The sequence below is a fragment of the Triturus cristatus genome, chromosome 6, assembly GCF_964204655.1.
Source record: "Triturus cristatus chromosome 6, aTriCri1.1, whole genome shotgun sequence".
Taxonomy (NCBI): domain Eukaryota; kingdom Metazoa; phylum Chordata; class Amphibia; order Caudata; family Salamandridae; genus Triturus; species Triturus cristatus.
The window spans coordinates 814912959-814939239 of NC_140589.1; the positions used below are offsets into that span (position 1 = coordinate 814912959).

Below are 26281 nucleotides of genomic sequence, written 5' to 3' on the forward strand. Positions count from 1 at the left end.
CTCTTGCAGGGCTCTGCGTTCCTGGCGCGGAAAGCTATGTACAAGAACTGACGTCAGCGCGCGAGGGCGGCGTCTAAGTACTCCGACGACGTCATCCCGGCGCACGACGCGGACGACGGACGCGGAGCCGCAGACGACGCCTAGCGACGCGCAAGGGGTATTGCTGACGAAAAAATCTTCCGGATCCAGTCTGACGCCTGGGGATATTCTAAGGTGAGGAATCTAACTAACTAATGTTTCTTACAGATACATCGTTACCGAAGGTAAGTAACTTGTTCTTTAGGGTATAAAATGAAATTCATGTTCCTAATGGGCTTATCTTAAAGGAGATAAAATATCTTTGCTGTAAACCATGGTTTCCTTGTAGGTGCTAATTCACAAAAATTGAAAATGAGTTTCCATCTTGAAAATTATTTTCAGATCAGGCAACAATAACAGTAGAGATGGGTTATTGTGACATAATAATGCTGATTTTTGTTATCTAGAACTATCATAAGTGAAGGTTGAGTGAAGTCTTGGACAGTGTCTTATGCATAAGTTACTTCTTGTTTATTCAGTAGGGATCAATGGCTGGGTGGCATTGAGCTATTCATGCTAGTGCACTGCTTATGTGGTAAACTGCAAGCACATTCTTCTGAATAGAAATAAGTCTGTTGGTCTATACACATGTGCCCCCCATTGTAACTCTAGGTCCATAGGTGAAGTTACGTCTGTAGGGGGGATTGAATTAAATTCTATTAAAACAGATGTAACCAACAACTAATGTATGGAATATTCATAAGTGCTTGGTGTTTACTAGAAATTCACAATTTGACCTGTTTTCCTACACCAGTGCTTAAATATCTGACTCATTTTATAAAGTACACAAGTTTTGGTTAGATATTTGAGATACATTACAATTACGTTCAGAAATCCTTTCTTCCTCCACTTCTTTGTCTTAATGAAATCTGGGCTTGTTTGATGCTCCTCACACTTTCTGCAGCAGTTATGCCTGGACATTTAAATCTGTAATACTAGTTTATTGGACAGTAAAAACCTTAACAAACAGACATACATACAGATTAAAGGCATTCAACATGCTAAGTTAAAACATCCCATAAGAACAAGCAGGTCTGAGTTTGCACACAAAGATTAAGCTGAGCCATTGTTAAAATGGAAAAACAGCATTTGCAGCATATTTGATTGCTAAAAGGCAATGTGCAAAAGTGCAATAGCAGCATAGACAATAACACACCTGTTTAAGTCACAAGAAATAACAAGCTAAGCCATTGTTAAAACAGAAGAACAGGATTTGCAGCATATTTGATTGCTAAAAGACAATGTATACATTTGCAATAGCAGCATAGACAATACCAAGCCAATTTAAGGCACACAGCGCTGGTAATTATGCCTGTGCAACGGAATTTTGAAATGTAACGTGTAGCAAGACATTTTTGCAAGCACAGACCAACAATATCGGGTTGCACGAGTGTTAAAATTTGAAAGAAAAAAATGCAATGTGCAAAATAGAAGGGGTGCTTAATCTGCGACACTTGACGTCGGGTTGTTTGCAGGACAGATGGAATTTACCTCGTCCGGTTTGGCCACAGCTATCCGCAGATACTTAACAGCTTTAACGTATAATAATGAGTTCACAGGGTTCAGACTGGCTATTACTGCTGTCAGCAGGTACGAACTCCTAGGCGAATAAAGTCATTGCGGAGAAGGATTTTCCTTTGTTGCAGTAAAATAGGATATGGATTAAAGTTTCTTTTTTCTGTCCACAGAGACTGCATCTTATATCGTAGGGGTCTGGGCGACGCCATGCCGAAAAGTGAGCTCACGGGTTCCACTCACCCAGTCTTAATGCCACTAACTTGGCCTTAATCGGCAGGGGATATGTGTGAGAAATGTAGTTATGTTGTTTACTGGAGGAGTAGGAATTGATTACTGACCATGAGTGGGAGCGCTTGCTCAGTGCCACCATGTCCTCCAGTTAGAAAAGTTTTTTTTGCTGTGGTTGCCATTAGTTTTTTAAATACCTGGTGAGAGAGATGCTTGCCCCAGGCCTCGATAAGTGAAAATTCTTTTAGTTTGACTTCGAGGTGTTGCATGTTGGACGAAGTTATACCGGCATCCTCTAATTCGCGCCAGATTAGGCCATGCATGGAGTCTTGCTGTGTAGTCCTAAGCCTGTGACAGAAGTTTAGAAAGCAGCTGCCTCTGGCCCAGTGCTGTTTTTTGATGCTGAACTCAAGTCTTATTTGTGCTGGTGACGATCTTTTTGGTTTGTGGAGAACCGCTTTGTAAATTCTAATGATGAGTTTATCTGTCATGGTAGCCTCCCTGGTCAGGGCAATTTCGCTTCTGTAAGTTAATGAGCTATGCTTTCATCAACTGGAGAAGGGAGTCACGACTTGGTCCTAGCTTGTTCTGAGCAATAGCTGTAGGAGCAAACATTAAGCTGGAGCCTTCGCCATTCATATAGCTAAAGTGAGAACTGAATGACCCTTTAATGTCTAGATGAACGCCCAAATATTTGTAGTCGTTGCTATAGTGGAGCCAGACGCCATTGAGCTGTCACCTGCCATGTTCGATTGGTTTAGGTCCAAATGTAACGGTCAAAGTTTTTGTTTGATTGATCTCCAGCCCATTCCTGGTGGTATAAGCATATAAGATTGATAGTTGTCGCTGAAGGCCAGTCTTTGTCTGGCTGAGGAGCACGAGGCAGTCTGCACATAGCAGGTGGGTCAATTGATGACCCTCCCAGTTTGTGTGGGTCACAGTTTGCTTCGTCAAGGAGGTTAGACGTGTCAGCAATATATAAATTGAAGGGCATTTCAATCGTAACTTTGGAGCATGCTCTTTATATAATGCTTGTGAAATCGGCAGGCAGCTTAAGGTTTCTGAACAGTTAACTATTTTTCCAATATATGTTGAAGAAACTGTTCCAACTTTTGACTTAGGCTCTACTTTCTCATATCTACAAGCTTTGTAAATCTGTAAAGGGGACTTCCTCTCTTAGTGACATAAAAACTTGTTGAAAGAATTCCTCAAAAGTAAGCATGGAGGCATTTTTTTAATTGCTTGGTGGTTACACTACCTTGGTCAACTTTAGGTAAGAAGGTATGAAAGTTGCCCCATGAATGTTTCTGTCTTACGTTTATTAACAACTGTTATTGTCTTCCTAGGCGATGGGAGACACCTTGTTGCTGTCGTCAGTTTTCCAGTTCTCTCGGAAGATTAGGCAAGCCATAGACAAAACAGCTGGTAAAATCAGGTATGGGGTTAAATATATATATTTTATACCATATACATTTTCATGCATTTCAGTTTCTATTTGAAAATTAGCTGTGGTCTGAAGGCTATTTTTTACTTTGAGAAAGGAACCAAATACCAAGTGGCTATGATGTTGAATTGAGACATAGTTGTTAAATTATTTTGTGTTAAGAAAATTCTAATATGTTTCTATGTATATGTAACTGTTCCATTTAAATGGTCTTTAAATGCAATATTCTTACAGTGTATTCTTTGTATAGTTTGTGTTGCACCCTAATGCCTCAAATGGGTTACTCCACTCTGGAATTAAATAATTTAAAAACGACTTCACTATTAGAAAACTACCCTGTCAACTATATTTTTGTATAGTCATAACTGAAACAAATTTGTTTAGGGCAAAATCTCAGGACTATCTGTAAACATTGGTAAATTCTATTTGCAGCTTTTGTAGCTGTAGATCACGTGCTGCGTAGACTCTTAAGTTTTGGGCTCAGAACACCGCAAGTTGTTTTACTTTGAAAAGGGTGTTCCAATTTCGATGTGACTTATGGTCCATAACCCGAAACCTAAAATTCACCAGGATACAACCCGTACCTCAAATTGTTTTTTCCACCATCGGTCTTTGACATGCTTTCAGTTCTCTGTCACCATTGTGATAAAAAACTGAAAGAATTTGATGCCAGGCTACTCAGAAAAGGAGGACTGACAGTGTCAGAAGAGAAATAACACGTACCACACCGACATCTGTCTAGTGGAACACCCAGGAGCAAATTGAAACAAAATGATTAATTTGTGGAAAAGATATGGATAATACATTTATTCCATTTAGGTCCTGCCCCTCTTGCAATAGAAAGTTATTAATCCTAAAGATGGGTCGATAACCTCTGCTTTCCGAGGTACTATAGTGCAACTGTCTGTTCTGTGTGTATCACTTTATGGTCCAAGAAAACTACCCAGCACTGATGGGACAGGCAGTGGGTACTCTATTCTGGGATCCAGTTCCTGAACTCTACTGAGTCCACTTCTGGAGAATTATCCTAGAACTTTGATGCCTTTGAATCTGAGGACAATATGGAAAACCATCCGCTACATCTTAGGAACAAAGTGAACAAAGTACAATTTCTGTATTGCTAGAAGACTCTGACTCCAGAGAAGTTGGCTCTCCAAATCTTCCATGACCTCCACCCCCCCCACACCCCAAACTCAAATCCAGGACTTAGACCACACCTTGTGTGTCACGCCAAGGACTGGTCTCAACAACCTCAAAATCCTCCCTCTGTGAATTGACCTTGAAAAAACTTTCAACTCCACAGATAGGAACAGTCCTGAGAGTGCCTTTTCTTAAGCAAAGAACAAGTTCTGAAGACGGTGCAATAGTCTGTGCTGCTCACTCTGCTAGAGACAACTTGGTCTAGAGAAGAACCCTTAATGCTGGAGGAAGTCTGACCTTCAGGAGAAGAATCTGTAAGCTGAGGAGATTCTCGAAGATGAGTTAGGTGTGAAACTCCTCAAAGTCAAGCAAGTCTTCAGCGTCCAACCCTCATCGTTAACTGGAAGGGTCTGAAATGTCAGATGTAAAAGAAAGAGAGAAAAATATATACATTGATCCTGGCACGGGCGATATTGTTGCATGGCAACTGCAATACACACCAGCCTTTCTGTAAAAGCTCAGGCTCACATTTGAAGAGTCAATTTCAGAGAAGATCAGACATTTTCCAGTCTTGAACAAAAGGAATGCAGAATCTGCAACTGCCTTAGCGCCGCCTGTGTCTTCACGGTCCATACATTCAGTGTCTGATGAGGGACTTCGTTTTGATAATCACCCACATGCAACAGACTGATGCATCGAATGACTACAGGGTAGACAGCCAAGATAGCACAGCCTTGCACATATATTTCCATATCCAGTTAGGGCTTCTCCACCAAATGACATCTCTTCATACAATGCTTTATCTGAGGGGCAGCAGCACACCACAACTTTCCCATACACGAGAAGGCAGTTGATGACTTCCTCATTGAGATGTTTATGAAAATATCTAAAGACCACCCAGGTAATACGTATGTTAAAGACTATGGGCCTGATATACAAAGGTTGCAAATACTTTTGAGTATGTTTATTACTTTTCGGTATTCAAAAACCGCGATTGTAAGTTACTATTGCAAAAAAATAGCCTCCCTAACATATTTCAATAACCTAATTTTAACTTAAAAAATAATGTAACAATAAATGTTATTGTTTAGGAGTCTATGAAAAACTACAAGTAGTAAACTTATGTAAATCAGTCACTATTTAAGAGTGCTTCGCTGATCAAGAATCTGTGAAGGCTATAGTTATAACTCTAATGATGGAGAAAAGGTTTAAACCTACAGCACAAAAGCCGTATATCTTGAGATGTGTGCTGGCAGACTCCCAGTTGTGCACTTCCTCTGATAAAGACAGCAAATAGCGTCATCTTAGGTATGCAGCAGACACATCTTCGAAGTAAGTAAATAACAGCAACCTAGGAGTAGATGTACCTGGCTTAGAATTTCATGGTTCTGCCCAGAGGTCCAACAGCACCTAATTGGTTCGTCACTCAAAAGACAATATTCTTTGGCCCTCAAATCGATGAACTGTTAGAGAAGATTATAATAAGACACTGACACAACTAAAGCAGTGGGCGTCCGTCAACATAACCAGCATAGGGCAGATTTCCGGAAAGCTCAAACATTCCCTACAGCAAAAGTTGGAAAAGATTGGAGCAGACAATGATCCAAGTCTTTTCCAGAAACATAGCAGCAACTTAGACATATGTCTTGGGAGTTTTTTGTGGAAATGGATGAACTAGGGCAAGAGGTGCAAAGGAAGAGGCTTCTGTGTCACCAGGCAGTGACCTTCCCTGCATTGTCCCCGTTCATTTATCACCTGTTGTTAGTATGGGGGTAATGCCACTCAAATTAGAAAGACATAATGTCCAATCAGTTGGTAGCATCCACAATAACCCACAGTTACTGGTTAGAGTTTCATACCATCATGCCCACATGTCCCCCACAATCAACCAGGATCATCTCAAACGGTTAATAAAAGAGATGCTGGCACTTCTTAAAAAAAATGGCTATTGAAATGGTGCGATCTTGTCAACAAGAGCAAGGATTGGACTCTTTTTACTTCCTAATCCCCTGAATGGATTAGGAGCAATCTTGGATTTGAAATTACTTAGTCACTACATAAACATTTCAAGATACTCTGCAAGACATCCTCTCCTAATAAAAATGGGACCAGTGGGGACTGTGTGCCAACACTCTCTCTAAAAGACACATACTTCATCATCCTTATTATTAGGTGCACCGTCAGTACCTAAGGCTTGAAGTAAGTGGAACACATATTGCAAATTCTACTTGATTTTATGTTATGTGTATTTGTAAAGCGCACTGTCACCTGCAAGGGTTTCCTGCCACTGTTCTACCATTCAGAGTAACAACATATTCAAGAGCATTTACAAATAGCTTAGTGTGTTTCTGGCTCACTTGAAGTGCAGCAAAATTCATGTCTTCTCATACAGGGGTGATAGGGCTTCACAGTCAGTACCACATAAAACCCTCCTCTACCTGGAGCAGGCCCAAGATTTTCTGGGAGCAGTTCTCAATTCAGCCATAGGTAAAGCTTACACCGGGGGCGTGGCTTAGCACGCGATGAGAGCGTGCCCGGGTAGAGCTCCTGCTTGAGCCTCCCTGCCCCGGGTCGTTTCTCCGCTTCAAAAATCCTGTACGCGGCCCGATACTGCCGGCGGACCTGCTCCGGCACCTACTGCCTGCCCTGGCTGAGTTTGGGGCGAATCGGAGGCGGGGCCCCGCACCGACAGCGAACCTGAGACCGCATTGATGGACGCGCGCCTGGGAACACTGATTACGCGAGTCCGCGGCTTCGGACGGCTCCCCGGGCCTTGAACTGCGGCCTGCGGGGGACGCATCGCGGCATCGAGCGGAGGCCCACGACTGATACGGAGGAGCCCCCGCCGGACTGGCACTGCGACTGGAGGCGCCTGGAGGCCCCCCCCCCCTCCCCCACGGAGAGCTGTGTGGCGGCGGCGAGCTGGGGACGACCTGGAGCGGACACGTGGACGTGGTCTGAGGCACCCGGTACATGAGTGAGTTGGCGGACGGGACCCTGGGAGCGGCGGGGTGGAACCAAGGAGAAGACGGGGCCTAGACACTATTGCGTATCAGTGGATGCCCTCGGCCTGCTGCTGGATTGGGACGCCCTCAGGGAGGAGCGGGAACCCCCGGCGGCGATAGGGATCCCAGGATCTGCGAAGAGACACAGAGGCTCCGTCTCCCCCCCCGCTCTGGCCTGGCTACTGCTAAACTGGGATTGGCTACTCCCCTACTAATCTCCTGTCAACCTTTGGACACTGGGAGCGGACTCGCTCTGGATAGGGGGTGCGCCACTGCCGAGCACGACTGCACATGTCGCCGCTGCTTGAGGACGCAGTGAGTACCACCGGGATCCCTAGCTGGACCCCTTAGACCAGCGAAACATAAGCCCTGCGCCTCTGGCCGTTGCGACGGAACAGCGCGAATGCGGAGTGGGCAGGGGGCGCACGCGCGACCCGACCCCTTGGAGGGCGCCATCAGACGTCCGTCTAGCTGCCGTTGGACCCTACGCTGCTCGGAGCCTCTGGATTCGCGACGGCCGAGACGCAGTGCGCGTGGACTGGCGACTTGGGGCGAGGGGACCCGACGCTGAGCTGGGGAGGGCGCGTGAGTCGCCCCTCTCCCTGGAGGTGACACAAGGCCTGCAGCGACAGACCCGACGTTACAGAGGTGACTTGATACGCGTGACGGGCCCCCGCCCCGCGGCGACAGGAGAAATTACCTTGCACACGCCGCCAGCTCCATGCCTGGAGGGGCGCGAACACGCACTGGATCGGGAACTGCAGCGGCGAGGGGAAAGCAAGTGAAGACGGCGCCCAAGATGGATACCGAACAAGTGGCGGCGAAACTGGATAGTGTCCTGGCGGCCATGGAACGGATGGAGGAATCACTACAACAGACGCGCACCTCTCTGGAGACCAGAATTGATGGCGTGGCGATAGATTTGACCCACCTCCGAGCCGATCACAAAAAGCTGCAAGCCCGCACTAAGACCCTGGAAGACACGGTGGCAGTTATCGAACCAATGGCAGTGCAGACAGACGAAAAGGTGCAAGATCTCCTGCACAGAGTGGAACTTTTGGAAGACAGGGCCGAAGACGCGGAGGGACGGGCACGAAGAAATAACATCCGCCTCGTGGGCATGCCGGAGAAATGGGAAGGAGTGGATCCCACCCGTAAGGTTGAAGACTGGTTGCGAGACCTACTGCCGGACAGCGCGCTTTCCCCCTACTTTGTGGTGGAGAGAGCCCATCGTGTGGCCGCGCGGCCGCTCCCCCCGGGCTCTAACCCTAGGCCGTTTCTCCTTCGAGTACTCAACTACCGCGACCGGGACGCCATACTGCGCGAAGCCAGGAATCTGGGGGAAATCACCATAGACAGCACCGCGGTGATGTTCTTTCCGGACTACACGGCACGAGTGCAAAGACAGAGGCATTCCTTCCTGGCTGTAAAAAGAAGACTGCGCGAGGCGAACCTCAAGTACTCGCTACTTTTCCCTGCCAAACTACGAGTGGTGGTACTTGACAAAACGCATTTCTTCACGAGCCCTGGGGAGGCGGAGGCCTGGCTAGATGGAGGAATGCCGGACGCGCTGAGAGGGGCGCCGGGTACTGTCACAACAGAGAGGACCAGAGGATCGGGGCGGCGCCGCCGCCGCGGACCGCCCACGCCGCCGCTGGTCAGGGAGGAGATGGGTCGCTCCCCACCGGCGGTCCTGGTTCACCAGGAACAGCGAGATGCCCTGCGCAGGGTGGCGGCAATCAGCAACTCCCCGGCGCCGTCGCTCCGCCCGGGCGCTAACCCGGCAGCGTCTTCAACAGACGATGAGGCGATTTATGGTATCCCGGACACACAGAGCTCTGGGGGACCCCCAGAGGTCACACCGCAAACAGTGGATCTCTTTGGTTGACGGGGCCTGGGGGCTGACTGCCATCTGCCGCATGACATGGACCCACCTGAGTTCCTGTTTGGCTACCCCGGGGACTGCCTCGAGCCTACCGGCGCCCACACGGTCGCTGCTCTGGGGGACTCGAGCACGGAGCTGGACACTGTAAGTACATTTTCTGCTCATAGACACGTGAATCATATACCTGCTTGGCGGGGGCGTGGGTGTGCCCCGCGGCGCTTTACTGCCAGCCTGCTGCACCATGCCCTATTTGGAGGGGGACCTGCCTGCCCCCCCCTGGTACCCTTGCCCATACTGGACTGGTACATGGGCGTACAGCTGCCACGACATTTAGCGACAGACACAAGACGTCCGCCGGTCAGCGGAGGCTTGCACACCACACCCGGGAGAGACGCCGGGCACTTCCGAGGCTGCTCTGTTTTGTTTCCTGCTAGAGTGTAAACCACAAGAACCCCCCTAGACTGTATAGTTTACGAGCTCACTTGAGTGTTTGGACGGCGACCTGTTGTGCGACCGACCTTTTGGTATTTTAGGCTTTGTTGCCATGTTAAGGCTTTATGTATTCCCTTTCTTTCCTATCCCCCTACCCTGCTGGAGAACATGGCACTGCGCACACGACACTCAACACAACTGCACAGTGGGAGCGGACTGCTGGAGCTGGGGGACCCTTGGGCTGGGGGCCGCGCCTTGGGGGGGTGAGGGAGACGCACGCACACGTGACTGCTATGGCTAATGTACAAATATGCACCTGGAATGTCAGGGGAATGCACACACCAGCCAGGCGTTATCATATATACTCATACCTAAAACGACATAAAATCAACATAGCGCTACTGCAAGAAACCCATTTGAACGGAGCTGAAGTGCGGGCGCTGCGCCGTAGATGGCGAGGGCAATTGTATGCTACGGAATATTCCTCATACGCTTGCGGAACACTGATATGGATCCGCCCTGGGACTCCTTGGGAACTCACAGACGCAGTAGTAGATCGGGAGGGCAGATATACGGCTGCGCAGGGCAGGTTGGATGGGCAGCTTCTCACACTAGTGTCCCTCTATTCCCCCAATGTAGACCAGGGAGGCTTCCTGGCGCGGCTCTCAGCGACCATGGCGCCTTGGCATGCAACCTCGTGGATAATAGGGGGCGACTATAATTGCACTCTAGATACAACACTGGATCGCTCCTTCCCACCCCCAGCTAACGCCTCTACACGGGGAGCCACGAAAGCGCTATTGGAATGGGCCGCGCAATGGGATCTACATGATGTCTGGCGGCTGCGCAATCCGGGGACGCGGACGTATTCCTACTACTCTGGCGCTCACGACTTGCATGTTCGACTGGACCGGTTCATGGCATCTACTGACCTTCTACCCCACGTGACGGACACACAATACATGGGTCGCACGTACTCGGACCACAACCCACACTTCATGTCCATAGCCTGGGCACGCCCGCACCCTCCTGTGCCCACATGGCGCCTACAACCTGCACTGTTATTGGATGCGGCTTTTCGAGATACCTTACTTGCACGCGCCGCGCAATACTTTGAGGATAATGTTGGCACGGCATCCACTCCACAGATGGAGTGGGACGCCTTCAAGGTAGTGCTCCGGGGACACTGCTTGCATGCACAGGGACACGTGAGGCACCAACTGGAGAGAGACTTAACTAGGTTAGAGTCGGACTTACTGACAAGAGAGGAGGGGGCTATGGATGGGGACGAAGACCCGCTACACGAGGCCCGTACGGAGCATGCACGCCTCTTAGAGCGACTCCGAAACGTCAACTATGCTGCGCACTCGGCGAGAACACATCACCTTGGCGACAGGCCTGGCAAACTTTTAGCGTGGCTGATCTCTCAGGAGGCCCGCTAGACCCCGGTGGCGGCCATACGGACGGGGGGCGGGGAGCTGGTTTACACGCAACTTGGCATCCACGATGCCTTCACTGCCCACTATGATGCGTTGTATCGCTCCCGCTTACCAGTCCCTCACCCTGATATAGCCGATTATCTCTCCCCTCTGCAAATGCCGCACCTGACTATTGCGCAGCAAGACGAACTGGGGGCCCCACTGGAGCCAGACGAGCTCCGAGAAGCCATCTTTAACCTGTCAAATGGCAAAACCCCGGGCCCGGACGGGCTGCCGGTGGAGCTGTACAAGGCCGGCTCGGACATTCTCGTCCCGGAACTGCTGAGAATGTACAAAGCGGCAGCGGAAGATGCCGCTTTACCCCCAACGTTAAATGAGGCCATGCTAGTCTCTATTCTTAAACCTGGCAAAGATAGCACACGGGTGGGCTCATACCGCCCACTGGCGCTACTAAATACGGATTATAAAATCCTGGCTTCTACATTAGCCAGGAGACTGGCCCCTCATGTACCCGCCCTGGTGCACCGAGACCAAAATGGATTTGTCCCCACACGCCACACTTCCTACAACATACGCCGCCTCTTTCGGGTCCAGGAATACGCTACGCAGCGGTGGCCGAGAGCGGGATGCCTGATACTGGATCTGGAGAAAGCTTTCGATTCAGTCGAGTGGCCGTATCTGAGGGCGGTTACAGAGAAGTATCAACTGAGGGGGGGATACCGTGCCATGATTGCCCTGCTTTATGACAGACCGACAGTCCGAGTCCGCACGGGCCGCCTCCTCTCAGCTGCCATCCGGGTCCGCAGAGGCACCCGCCAGGGCTGCCCACTGTCGCCATTGCTGTTTTCTCTGGCCATGGAACCGCTGGCCGCGACTCTCAGGACGCATGGGCTGGAGTGGGGAATCCCGTTGGAGGATGGTCTGCACGCGGTGTCACTGTATGCAGATGGCTTGCTACTGTACGTCAGGGACATAACTGCCATCCCTGCCTCCCTTACCGACATCTTCCGCACATTTGAGGAAATGTCGGGCCTGAGAGTCAATTGGGCCAAGTCGGGGGCATATCCCTTTAGCCCAGACACACCTGAATGCGATATCCGACTGGGAGGGGACAAGCTGCAATGGCACCCCACCACCTTCCGCTACCTGGGGATACGGATCTACAGGACCCCGGCAGATATCCTGGAGGGAAACCTCTTTCGAGCGATCGCTTCTGTCCGAGCACAAATTGGCTTCTGGAACACCTTACCCCTTAACGTGCCCAGTCGTGTGGCACTGACCAAAATGATTGTGCTGCCTCGCCTACTCTATTATTTTGCGAACATGCCACTGTATGTTCCCACCAAGCTATTCCGTGAGCTAGAGGTGCTGTTGCGTAGCCTCATCTGGAACAAGGGGAGACCGCGAGTGGCGCTGACTAAATTATATATGCCCACGGATTCGGGGGGCTTGGCAGTCCCTAACATGGAATTGTACTATCTCGCGGCACAGATGCAATGGGTGGCGGGATGGCTGAGCGGCAAGCAGCTTGAGGACACTGCCTCGCACGCGGCTGCCTGGACACGAACGCAAATAAACCCGCTGTTCCACCCGATAACCCGCACACCCTGCCCCTCCCAGATCTACCTGGCAGTGGCGCGCAAATGTTTCCTGCGGTGCCTTCGTCTCACGCGCGCAACTACGCCATATGCCCCGAGTTTGCCGCTCTTGGGTACACCTGGCCCGATGGGGCCGCTTACGGAGGCCCACTTGACTGGCTGGGAACAGGCGGGGGTGGACACGCTGAGCGAGCTATATGCGGATGGCGAATTGCTCACATTTGCCAACCTGGCTGAAGACACGGCTCTCCCGGCGGGACAGTTCCTCCTGCACGCCTCCCTCTTGCACACGCTCACTGCTTCCTGGGGCGACCTAGCGGTAGAACCTCCGACGCATACCTTCATGCAATACCTTCACGTTATGGGTAATGGCGCGCACATTATACACTGGCTAGCACAGGCACTGCAGGCGCACTCGCAGCCATCCACAGTAACGCTGAGGGAGCACTGGGCGGCAGACAGGGGAAGAGACTGGACAGACAAGGAATGGGCACTGATACTGGCCGGTCCGACCAACATCCCACGCAATCCCCGCTTTAAAATTATACAATACTATATACTACAGCGCGCATACCTTACGCCCGAAAAAATTAACAGGTACTTCGCGCGGACTGACGCATCTTGCCAGCGGTGCTTGCTACCGGGAGCAGACCTATTACACATGCTATGGCACTGCCCTCATATAAAGGCATACTGGGACGACGTACTGACACTGCTCGCGCGCAACGCTGACGGACGACTCCCGCGCACATGGGAAGCATGCATACTAGGGTTAGATAAGCGCACAAAAGATATCAAAGTGCAGGCACGCTTTTGGGACATGGGTCTTATAACGGCCAAACGCTTGCTCACTAAGCATTGGAAGGCAACCGCCCCCCCACACACCAGACATTGGAGGGCCTCCTTTGTCAATTGGGCGCAGGCGGAGAGTGCGGTGCTTCTTCGTGAGGAAACTGTAGGGCTCCGGAAGTTCCCCATCGCCCAGCTTTGGGATAACCTCCTCACAGAGTTTCAGAGGGCCTGCCAGGGCCGAGGAATAACCTGAGTCTCTGGGGTTTGTCGCCCCCTTGCTGATGGGGCAGCGGCAGCCCTGGGACTGCGAGGGAGTTGGCTCCCGCCCCCTCCTGCTTGCCCCTAGAGCCCCACACTATCGCCCTACACGAGACTGCTGCTGCGATTTACTTGCTATGCACCTATAGCCCACACACAGCGATCGCTGCTGCCGCGGTCTGCGGAAGCGCGCACGATGCCCGGCTGGGGGCCCCGACGGGAAGGCATGTTCACTCTGCCCTGCCCAACCGCTCCCTCTCCGGCGCAGAGGAGCATCCTACACATAGAAAAGATGAGTGTGGACATAGGCGGCATGGGATTCCAGCTCTCCTGGCAGCCCCCTCCCCCCCCACCGCCCCCCCCCCCCCTCCCCCGGCCTACTGCTCCCCGCGCGCCTTGCGAGGTCCCACTGTGCCCCACTTGACGGATGATGGCCCTCCCGCTATACCGCAGAATGATCTCCTCCTCCCCCCCTTCCCCTTGACCCCCCCTGAGTTTACGACCTTAACCTTGACACCTCCTATCGCCGCACATACACGGGGAACAGTTTGTTTATTGGTTAAGTTCCCGGACCGGATCCTTACCTAACTACAGATAACAAGCGATAGATGCGTTGCGCGGCGCCTTCGGCGCGCTGCCCCCCCCTAGCGCGCCCCGCTTGCTGATGACAAAGTGGCGTAGGCACGCACCCCCTGCCAGGGGCGGATACGCCCGGAAAGTGCGGAAACCTCTTGCCCAGGGCGCACTGTGTAACATGCCAGGGGTGCGCTGACACTTGGCGGCTTGGGGGGCGCGGCGCTGGTAGGACGGATATGCGCCGCGTAGCACACGCATAGATATGGCCTGCGAAACTGCACACTGGACTCGCCGGATCTCCGCGTTGCCACATATGTCGCAGTGAGCTATACTGCAGCATCCTTGTCGCGCTCCAGCCTACACTATGAGCACGACGCTGGCGCTAGGCTGCCCGTAGGCCTTTACACTTCGGGGTACCCGCGATGTCCTGCACAACTCCAGATCAGGGCCTGGGTGGCAACCGAGATAGCTGCGGAGTGGGCTGGGCCACAGCGCCATCCTCTGTCGCTGATAAACATACATCAGGAACACCACAACAAAACACTGAAAAAGCGCCATGGACCTACCCTTTTAACAATGTACGCACCTCATTCCTGTCCACATGTTAACCTGCACGACGCCGCCGGACCTCTGGGTTGCCGGCTGAATGGCTGTGTCCTACCATCTGGAAATGTGCACTTTGTTTAACTGATTCGTCACTCTGGATGGTGACTGTACATTGTGAGATGATGTAACTGCGAATAATAAAGGTTTTTCAACAAAAAAAAAAATAGGTAAAGCTTACACCGGCAAAGAGAGAGCGATGGCATTTTAAACACTACTATACATTTAACGTCATGTCGTCTGACAATGAGCATGATAATGAAATTGCTGTAAGTTAACATCTCAAATTGCACTAGCATCTAATATAAGGTTGTATAGGAGGCATTTATAAGAATGTCTAGCCAGATAATGGTCACAGATTACTGGTACATCTACTGTTGGAGCCCTTTACCACTCACAATTTGGAGACCTCATGTAGAGTCGGAGCTCATGACAGAGGAACTAGCTTCCAGCCTTTTCTAACACTAAGTCAACAGTAAATTGTCCTAATTTACACAGACAGCCCAATTACAATGTATTAATATCTTCTGAAACTGGAGGTACATGCTCTGCCCAATTGTCAAAGTTTGCTCGAGAAATTTGGCATTTCAATTCGATATACTTGTATCTAAATTGTACTTGAATTTAACTTGTATAAAGAAGACTTAAATAACGGTATCAATAATGTAATTTCTCATGCCCTTAAAATCGGAGGCAAACTAACTGAATCTCTTCAATATGCTGATGATATAGTCTTACTGAGAAAAACTTTGGTTATCTTTCAGAGACTCATCTATGTTCTAGAACTCGGTTGTTCAAATAACTATATGGAAATAAACTTACACAAAACTAAGGTGGTGGTTACGGTACAAAGGATTTTTTAAATTATGGGTTGTAGTCCATAAATATTATAGGAAGAAAATCAAACCTGTACCTACTTATAAGCACTTGGACATTCTGTTTGATTATTGAGCTAGATTTCAACATTATCTCTCTTAAAGATCAGAGGCAAATGCCCTGACTTTTAACACTGGCAAATACATTGAGTAGTCCCCTCATTAGAACCCTTGCTGTGGGGTGGGGGGGGGGGGAGGGGGGCGGGGGGCGGATCAAAGGCAAAGTTTTACTAACACTAATTTGAGGGGCTGAGGCAATTCTTGGGAGATTTGCAAAATGGTTTGATCTGGTTCAGTGTGATAGCCACAGAATGGTGTACAGTTAACACCCGAGGCCCACATTTGTTTACTATAAGATCTGATCAAGAATAATTCTCACAACAGGTAATATTTGTTAAAGCCTGCTACACTGTTTTGGTTTTCAAAAGCACCTTCTCTGTCACTTAAACATTGTAATTGTAACTGGAACTAAACAGAGACAAAAAAGATGGGAGAACTAACCCGAAGAATGTTTACTTTCAAAATGCAATACAGTCATGCATTTTTAACCCCTTCACTGCTTGTTTTTTAAATGTGTTGGGGACATTTCACACTTGACCCTTCATACATTTTTTCTGTAAAAGGTATTCAGGCCAAATTTGTATCCTTATTTCCTCCACATGTTGGGGATTCTTAGGGTTTTTGAATTCTCCTGGAGAGAACCTCGAAAATAGCTAAGCAACAATTAGTATGTTTTCTTTTGCCAAGTATGTAAGCAACAAAAGGTTTGCTGTGCTAAGATCACATATTTCCAGCGTACAGATAAAGTTGTTAAAAAAACTTTTTTTTAACAGTTTGCGGTGGAAACAGGTGTGAAACCCAAGGGTAAATACGGAAAGCTACACATTTCTGAAAAGTAGGCAAAATTCGGTATTCAGGAAGGGGGTTTATTATGTGAAACACTCAAGGATTTCCTGAAGGAACTAATCATTGAAATCAAAAAATAGAAATAGGTGGAAACTTTTTCATCTGTGCTTCTTTGCCCAAAGGCCAATTTACAAAAGTAATATACCGTTACTTCTATCAGACCCTTCTGGTCGCCTGTTTGTTAGTTGCTCAAAAGAATGTGATACCCTGAGCCAAGAGCTGAGCTGACGCGTATACAGCTTTTTCATTGTGTATCGACCATGCATCAATTTATAAGGTAAAATCTAAAGAATGAAAAATGGTCATAAAGGAAACTCAGGCATTTTTTAAATGTACCCAAGATTCTGAGTTTATGAATAGTGAGTATTGGTATTACTCTGAATTTGGAGTATAATTCAACTGATAATTGCAAATATTATACAATTCTTTGTTCCCCCACTTCTCTAGATAAAAACAGTACCTCACCTTTGTGGCTAGACCTAGTGCCTGCAATAGGAAAGGCCTCAAAGCACAACATGGAGACATCAAAATGTTGCCTTACAAATTGACCGATTATGGAGATGTGGGTAGCTGCAGTATTGGGGCCCAGAGACATCTGTCACCCCAGAAAACCAACCGAAAACACACAATTCTGAAAATCTGTTCTGTGCACATTCAGCCCACAATGGTATTCCTAGGAAATGTTTAATTGGCCGGTATTTGTAAAGCTTCCACATTGTCGGGTATTCACACATTTACTATACACTTATATTTGGGTATTTACACCGGGCAAGAAGGTTTAGTTGGACAAAGCTGTACTAAAATCTCTCTTCCACAGTTTTTCCATGTCTGCTTGTAAGCCACAAACTTAGAGCTTTGGTTACACCTTTTTAGTTACTCCTTTTTAGTCTATGCAGAGATAGTGAGATACCCATGCTGCAAACAGAAAACATTACCTGTTAAACTCTGTTTGTCACTTGTAGTACTGTAGGCTCACATGCACTCTACTCACCTTCCTGGTGCGAATATAATCTAACACTTCTGGATATATTCTAAATGTACATTCATGATACTATTTGTAATTCATAGTTCTAGTACATAGATTTAATTTTGCTTCACCACATATACACTTACACCTAGGGGGAAAAAGGCAATCTTAGATGTGTTATGTCTCCTTGTGCATTGTGGGTTCGAGGGATGTACAGTGAGTCACCTTGAAACCGAAACACTTTCCTCAAAATAAAAAGCTTGTAATGTTCAGAGCGTAACACTAGATGGCAGGAGTGTGTGCAGCATATGATCTTCCACAGCATATGATCTAGAGCACTATAAGCTGCAAATCCAGTGTTACAGGTTGTGATTCTACACACCTAACCAGAGAAGACTTTTTACTGCTACTTACATACCTACCCTTTCTACCTTGTGTAGCAATCCGCGTCAACGGTTTCTAGTAACATGAGATTTCTCAGGTTACAAATCGAATCTTCCAATTTTAGTTTGTGACATTGAGCATTATGTCTTGAGACGACCCTGCTGTTGCACTTCTGGTGAAACTAGAGTGAAGTACTGTTTTATTAAGCTTTTAACTCAATTTTGAGAGATCAGCGCGTTTTCTGTAACCACATTGCCAAGAGCATAAAGGATAACAATTTGCCGCTTGTCAAAAAAATATAATGAAGTATCCAGTCCCTTGAGCATAGTCTACCGAAATGTTTGTTTGAATGACGCGCCGGTTATCAAGGGGTTCATTCAAAAACACTTTTTTAAAGTCTGAAAAATCTACAGATTGTGTTTTCCTATTCCCTTTTGCATTGGTTTCTGTTTTTTAGGAGATTGACTAAAATTTCCGGAGGTAATCATTGAAATCTTTGCAAATCGTAGGTTCACATTTATACTCCTCTTCCACCATACTTAAACATGACAGTTGGCTACAGGGCAGGAGTAAATTTTGCTGCGATGAACTTGATGAAAACATGTACTTTGTTTAATGTTTAAATAAAGGCAACCTGTTTTGTTCTGAATTAATGTACATATTCCTTATTTCTATCCCATTTTTGTTTTGAAAATATAATTTGCAGCAGGCTAAATTGAAGAATGCTTCGTGTTCATTTCACACTAACGATGAAGTATTATATTCTGCTTAGAATTGATCTAAGAAGAGTCACAGACCTGTAACCGTGTGCCGAAGTTTTTATTCGATCTTTTGCTGCAGAATCTTTGACTACACAATTTATAATGTATTTAACCACTGGATGAACCTTCATCAAATTTAGCTGTCGCATTTAAATTGTAAATCTTTTTCTTGTGTAGTGAAGTAATGGATGGCGGGCTCCTTGCCAGTGTTTTGATGGGTTTTGCAAAGGAAGGCAATCATTTTTATAACTTGGCCTTCATATAATGTAAATCTATCATAGTTTGATTACCATTTGTAATTTAAAAGTGAGTCAATATTTGATGGATTAATCTTGCATGATTTTCTATTGGAATTCTTTAAAAAAAATGTGAAGAAGTAAATGCATTGTTTGCAGTTGCGTCTGCAGGAAAGAAATAAAAGCAACATGGATGTTATTGGACAACACCTACGGAGGTTTCCACAGTGGTAATGATTTTTTTGCTAGTGTGCATTTGGAATATTGGACAAAACATAGCTACCCTACTCCCATCTGTTACTCTTCATTCATAAACCATACCTTCTTTTGACAGGATTAAGTATATCATATCAATGTTAAAAAATAAAGACGAGTTTTATAGCATCATGCTTCTGTTTATATTCTTATACTCTTGTATGCCTCACATGCATGCTTTAAAGCTCAGGTGAGGAATAAAGATGATGCTCTTGTCCTTCAGACTAATATAGATATGCTTGCATGGATGAATAGCTGCCCAATATCAATGAATATACAGCAACGTTTTACATTGTAGTATATTTAGTAGCACCTTTGCTATTAAATCCTCTCTTTTCAAAAGCCGTTCTGGCTTCAAATAGTGGGAGTGGTATTCCCACTCTTCTTGTCGCCATCTTAGATTACATTTTGTAAAAATTCAAAGACAAAAAAAGCTCACATTGAGCTGCATTAGAAGGCATGGTTGAACTTGTGGAAGATTACCATGCTAAAGAATAAAACTTTTTCTAGCAATCTTGAAAGACATTTTAAATTCTGTTAAAGGCATGAAGGTGAGAATTATGCTCATCTTTCTTTTCTGAGCTTTCTCGGCAACCAAACATCAGCAGTAACAACAATATCCAGAAAGTCTGGAAATAAAACTGCAACATGTTAGTTTTCTAGCCAATTGACTCAGTTATGTCCTCACATGGCCCTGTGTCGACCATTTTGTTCTCTTCCTTTGCAATGAGGCTTCAACATATTCAACACAACCATTTCAATCTATATAAACTATTTTCTCCTTTTTCTGTTTGTCTTCTGGAAAACAATTTCTACCATTAATACATAATCTAAAACCTTAAGGTCATAAAGTTATCGTTATCACCGTCATCTAGTCAGCATCATCATCATTGTCATCATCACTTCAGTTTGTAGAACACAGAGCTTAGTTCTTTCCATACATTGTAAATATTTTCATATTTTCTAAACCATGTGTCTCCTTGTCCTTAATGAAATGTAAAGTTTCCTTATTAGGAAATGTGTTATTTTATCTAGAACCGTAGACCCAGGTTATGCTCCTTAAAAGCTTGCTCATATCTACAGAGGACATTTGCCCTACAGGGTTGAAAAGCGTAAGCTCAATCAGCCAGTCTGTCGACCTCTTAAAGCCCTCTAATATGTACTCAAAGAAAACGACTTTAAAGGGCATCACTGTTCTGACCAAGCACCCACCAAACCTACCTACATCGAAGCTGGACTGGTGTATTACCCATCTAACCTACCTGGCCAGTCTTCAAAGATACAGGGGTAAAAACCTTTATCTGATAGAGACTTCTAGCTGCAGATTCCTTACCTATGACTTACCAAGGCGTAATACTGGATCCGGAAACTTTTGCATGACCAGTACCCCTGCACTCTGTCAGGTGGCTCTGTTTGGTTCCATGAGGCATCGTTGGCGCCGGATGCGACATCGCAGTCACCTATATAGGGGCTACCCAGGCGCATGGGCGTCAGTTCTTTTCTAACTGTGCCAGTTAAGCACTGATCTGGAGAAGGGCTAGCCCTCCCTCTCTTTTTGACAGGCTTTTTTCGAAGTTCTGTCAAAGAATTTTTCTTGTGTGTCAAGGGAATATCCTCTAGAAGGGTAGGGTCCAACCGACCCGCACCTTGTGTGCTTATGGTATCTTGAGCACGACTCAAAGTTGTGCTTGGACTGCCGGGCCATGAGGCTGAAGGCTTTGAGGGAGCGGTCTCTAAAGCTGCTTACGGCCCAGCAGTCAACGCCATTTTACGTGACTCCTAGAAGGTATCTCTCCCAATCTGGGAAAATAAGGTCACAGGACTGCTCCAGGAGCCCCAAGTCTTCTTCGCCACCCTCTAGGTCCTGGGACAGTTGCGGCAGAAGCACAAAAAGAAGTATAGATGAACTTCTACTTGTTATGTTATGTTAATATATTTATTATGCGAGCGAATACCCGGAGGTGACTTCACCTCTTCTGTCGAGGATTGACGAGACAATTGGGAAACATCGACATTCTAGGCAAGGTTCTGCAGAGCTGTTGCCATGTCACACTCCACGCCTCCCCCTTGTTTTCGGGAGTCGGAGCAAACCCCGCTCAAATAGGAGTTTTTAAGAGACCATATGCTGAGTATTTGAGCGGGCCAACCCATCTGATGCACATTTGAGCCTGAGGGGTCAGGAGAGGCCCAACTAGGTTCTGCACCTACTACTCTGCCCTCACTCCAATGGGTTTTTATGGATCCGATCCCGGATCTGCACTGGTCCCAACATCAGTGCTCTTGGCGCCAGCCCCATTCGTATTCCCGACAATTTGCAATGGCATTGATCGATGTTGATTCCAGTGCAGACGATGCCCAGTTGCTCTAGGTCATTGCCTGAGCGTTTTTAGGACTATATAGCAATGGGGGAAGAGTGGTTGTGGTCACTGGACCCTTTAGAACTTTAGTTATACACCTCAGGTAAGAATTTGGACTGGTATGAGGAACTAGCAGAGGCCAGTGGACTGGACACCTCTCCATATACTGGTATGCATCTCCACTTACCGTGGCTATGGAGGAGGAAGCGTCTTATGCAATGGTGGTGAAGAGTGCAGTGGAGGTCCTCGACCTCAAACTTCCCTCTGTGGCGGTCAAGACTAACCTCTTGACCGAACTGCTTCAGCCTGGGGTTTCCTCATCCAAACCCCTAATGTCTATTAACGAAGCACTGACTGATGTCCTTTTAGGAACTCGGTCCAAGCCTAGCACAGGGGCTCCTGTGAACAGGACAAGTACCCACCACCAACGCCCTGCCCTGAGTGATCCTAGATTCCTCAGCTAACACCTCACCCCTGAGAGCTTGGTAGTTCAAGCCTTCGATTTCCCATGGTGTGTTCCCTGCAGCTTCCCCGGACAGGGAATCCAAGAGGCTGGACACACTTGGAAAGATGTTTTCTTCCGCCAGCCTGACATTGCGGTCGGTGAACACCTCTTGGGCTGTTACTCCCATACCCTAAGTGAAAAGGTTGCACAAGTTCTGCTGAAGGTCTCGGAGGAGGCCTGGGCCATCCTCTCCCAAGCAGTGAAAGACAGTAGAGATGCAGCAGAGTCCACCATTAGGTGTGGTCTGGGTACAACTGACTCGACTCACTGGGCAGAGACTGTCATCGATTGTGGCCTTGCGGCACCATGCCTGGCTGAGAACATCTGGCATTTTGGGGGATGTCCAGGCCAACCTCATGGACATGGACTTCTGTGGGACTCGTCTCTTCGGAGAGAAGACCGACTCAGCACTGGAGCGCTTTAAAGGCTACCGGGCTACAGCCAACTCTTTGGGCCTCTCAGTGACATCCCGCACCCAGTCTGCCTTTCGCACCTTTCGTTGCTATGGAAGGGGCTTTCAGCCGCCTCAGCCATACCTTAGCCACTGTCCTGCGCAGGCTTCCTAAGTTGTATGAGAACGTGCACGCAGTGCATTCCGATCACATGAGAATGGTAGCCAGAAGTCATCCGCCACTAACTTCTCTGCAGCTGCAACCTCAAAGCTTTCCTACTTTGGTTCTGCAAGAACATTGGTGCCCAGTTGGAGGGAAAATCCAACATCACCTCCTCCACTAGCAGTCCAGAACATCGGACAAATGGGTCTTGCAGATCATTCAGAGGGGTTTTCTTACTCCCTTTCCAATTTTTCCTTTCCAGTTTACCACCATCTCATGAACGGCTGGTGGAGGATTATCTTATCATGCTCCGAAAGGAAGTTACAGCTCTCCTGGCCAAGGGGGCATTAGAAAGGGCTCCAATATCAGAAGTAGGCAGTGGTTGTTATAACCAAAAAGAACAAAGGTCTTCGTCCTGTTCTAGACCTCTGAAACGTTAATCTCTTCCTCAAAATGGAGACCTTCAAGATGCTCACTTTGGCTTAGGTCTGGTCTGCCCTAGACCAAGGAGACTGCCTGGTAGCATTGGACTTGCAGAATGAGTATTCCAACATCCCTATCCTGCCTGCCCTTTGGGTTACCTGTGGTTCAGGGTAGGCCACGAGCGCTTTCACCGTTCTTTTCACCGTGCTTCCCTTTGGCCTTACCAGCAACCCTTGGGTGTTCACCAAGGGAATGGCAGTGGTAGCAGCTCATCTGTGCAGGTTGGGTGTTTTGGTCTTCCCCTACCTCGCACCAGACTGTTGTTTCTCACCTCCAGACTACTGCGAAGTTACACCTGACTCCTTCTCAGATGCTCCCTTTCATCAGGGCTGTTCTGGACACCGTGCAGTTTCAGGCTTATCCTCCCAGGCAGCAAGTCCAAGATATTCTGGTTATGATACTGTTGTTTCAGCCTCTATCCTGGTTTTTGGTGAGAATGAATGAGGCTGCTGGACCTCATGGCCTCCTGCATCCTGTTTGTTAATCATGCCAGATGGCATATACGCGCTCTGCAGTGGGTCCTGAAGTTCCAGTTTGCACAGCATCACAGGAATGTCTCTGACATGGTCCAGATCTCAGAGGGAACTGCAAAGGTAATGCAGTGGTGGCTAACAAACTGCTATTGGGTTAGAGGTAGACCCCTCTCCCTTCCCCAACCAAATCTCACAGTAGTGACAGATGTGTCACTCAGGGAAATGGGTTGGCCATCTGGGAGAGGTGGAGATCAGAGGACTGGTCTCCAGCCGAATCCGGGCTCCACTTCGACCTGTTGGAGCTCTGAGCGATCCGACTAGCGTTTAAAGCCTTCCTTCCCTCGGTCAAAAGTAAGTTGGTGCAAGTGTTCACAGACAACACTACTGCTTTGTGTTTCTGCAACAAGCAGGGCGGGGTGGAGTGGGGTGGTTGATCCTTTCTCAAGAGACCCTGCGTCTCAGGACATGGCTGGAACAGCAGGGCATAACCCTAGTTGTGCAACACCTGGCAGGTTCTCTGAACGCCAGGGCAGACAAAATCAGCCATCAATGCCTAGCGGATCACAAGTGGCGTCTCTACTCAGAGGTGGCGCAAGGCCTCTTTCAGCAGTGAGGAGAACCTTGGTTAGATCTGTTCTTCTCCGAAGAAAATGCACAATATCCACAGTTCTGCCTGTTGGAGTTTTCAAGGCAGCTATCGCTCGGCGACGCTTTTCATCACGAGTGGAGCTCAGACCTCCTGTACGCCTTTCCTCTAATGCCACTTCTGTCTAGTGTTTTCACGAAGATCAGGAACCACTGGGTCCAAGCCATTCTTGTGGCTCCAGACTTGGCACTGAGAATTTGGCATCCTTAGCTTCTGAAAATGAGCATCGATCCTCCGATCAGGCTGCCTCTTTGGGAAGATCGTCTGTTGCAGCAGCAAGGAAGTGTCTTCCACCCGAACCTGTTAACTCTCCGCCGCTTTGCGTGGAGATTGAGCGATGACAGTTGATGGGTTTTGACCTACTGCCCGAAGTTTGAAAAGTTATCTTGGCGCTCCTGCACCAAAACAGTATATACCTGCTGCTGGCAATTTTTTTAAAAATATTATACAGAAATGTCTATTGAGCTTCTGTTTGCCTCTCTTTCTGATTTTCTTCTCTTTGTTCTTACCCTTGCCCAGCAGGGCTCTTCTCTAGGTACTCTTACGGGTTATTTTTCTGCTTGGTCCGCTTTCCTGCGGCAACCTGACCAACCCTCTTTATATAAGTCTACAATAGGTTTTTGAAAGTTTTCACTGCCATAGAGGATCTGGTTGCAAGACATCAGTGGTAAATGGCATCAGCAGCCTTTGTCATACACAGTCCTTCTTAATTCGTAGGAACTGTATCTGAACAACATAACCGTCTGAATAAGGGGACTGAGTCACCAAATATAATAATAATCCATATTTGTAAAGTGCGAACATATCACCCATTAAGGTAGCCCCTCTGACCCCCTGGGCCACACCTCTCCCATCACATTATGGTGGCCCAATTCCTAGTTAGCACCATCTGAACCCCTACCCTTCCAGGGTGCCTGATGGTGTCTGCAACCTCAGAACATGACCACTATAATTCCCCAAGAAAATCGTGGAAATCTCAGCTCTTTCGTTGTTACACAGGCATACCCAGGAGACAAGGATGATACAAACTGGCTTTTCAAACATTTATTGAAACAATTGTAATCTTGTGTAGAAAGCATGAGCTGCAATTATTAGGAGAATGAAGCAAAGCATTGTAACTAGCATTACAAGAATGGTAAAAAAAGATTAACCGTTCAATCATTACATTATTGTTGTGTGATTATATAATTATATTTAACCATATACTCCTCTCTAATACCACCGACACTAACAAGTGTATATTGGGAGTACCCTATGCCAGATCTCTTGGGACAACCCAACCCCCCATAGCTGTGTATGATGTATCGGGAAGCCAACCTGGTTTAGAGCAGGCTACCATCCTTTGCAGGATGAAGACTAGAGTCATCAGGGTTGTATCTGACCTCAAATTGCACTGTGTTAAAAATGCATCACTGATGTTAGTTTGTCTTGAGACTCAGAGCCTTCTCCAACTGGACAACTAAATGCAAGGGCATCGCTTAAAATTTTCCTATCCTTGGACAGTGTACGGGCAACATGATAAAACGCCGACTAAGAAATGTGCTGTATGCAATATCATTTCTAAGTATATTATCGTCTAAGTGCAAGGCAGGTAAAAAACTTCTCATTAGAAAAAGATGTTAAGTATGAACGTGTGGTGTAAAATAGAGATTTGTGTGCAGGCCTTCTTGAACCCAATAACACATTTGTAGTGGCCCTGTAACCCTTGCTTGACCCAGGACTCCCAAGTGGTTTCAGACATTAGCTATGGGACATCCATGAATATTGACCTTCAACTGCATGACCAATTTGCTGCCATGATTATGCCTGCTTATTTGTGAAATGTATGTACTTTGTGTGATACTATGAGTGACATTTTATTCCAAAAGCACTTATGGCCTTAT

The 26281-nt window shown here is 47.5% G+C and overlaps 1 protein-coding gene across 5 annotated transcripts in view; it reads left to right on the forward strand.

Annotated features, from left to right (window-relative positions):
- The window catches only part of CEP170 (centrosomal protein 170), a 428342-nt gene that overhangs the window by 359279 nt on the left and 42782 nt on the right, over positions 1-26281 (forward strand). For all 5 annotated transcript variants that reach the window (XM_085611407.1, XM_085611409.1, XM_085611411.1 and 2 more), the window contains one exon: positions 3171-3259. In XM_085611407.1, coding sequence (XP_085467533.1) covers positions 3171-3259 — 89 coding nt within the window. The remainder of the gene's footprint in view (positions 1-3170; positions 3260-26281) is intronic.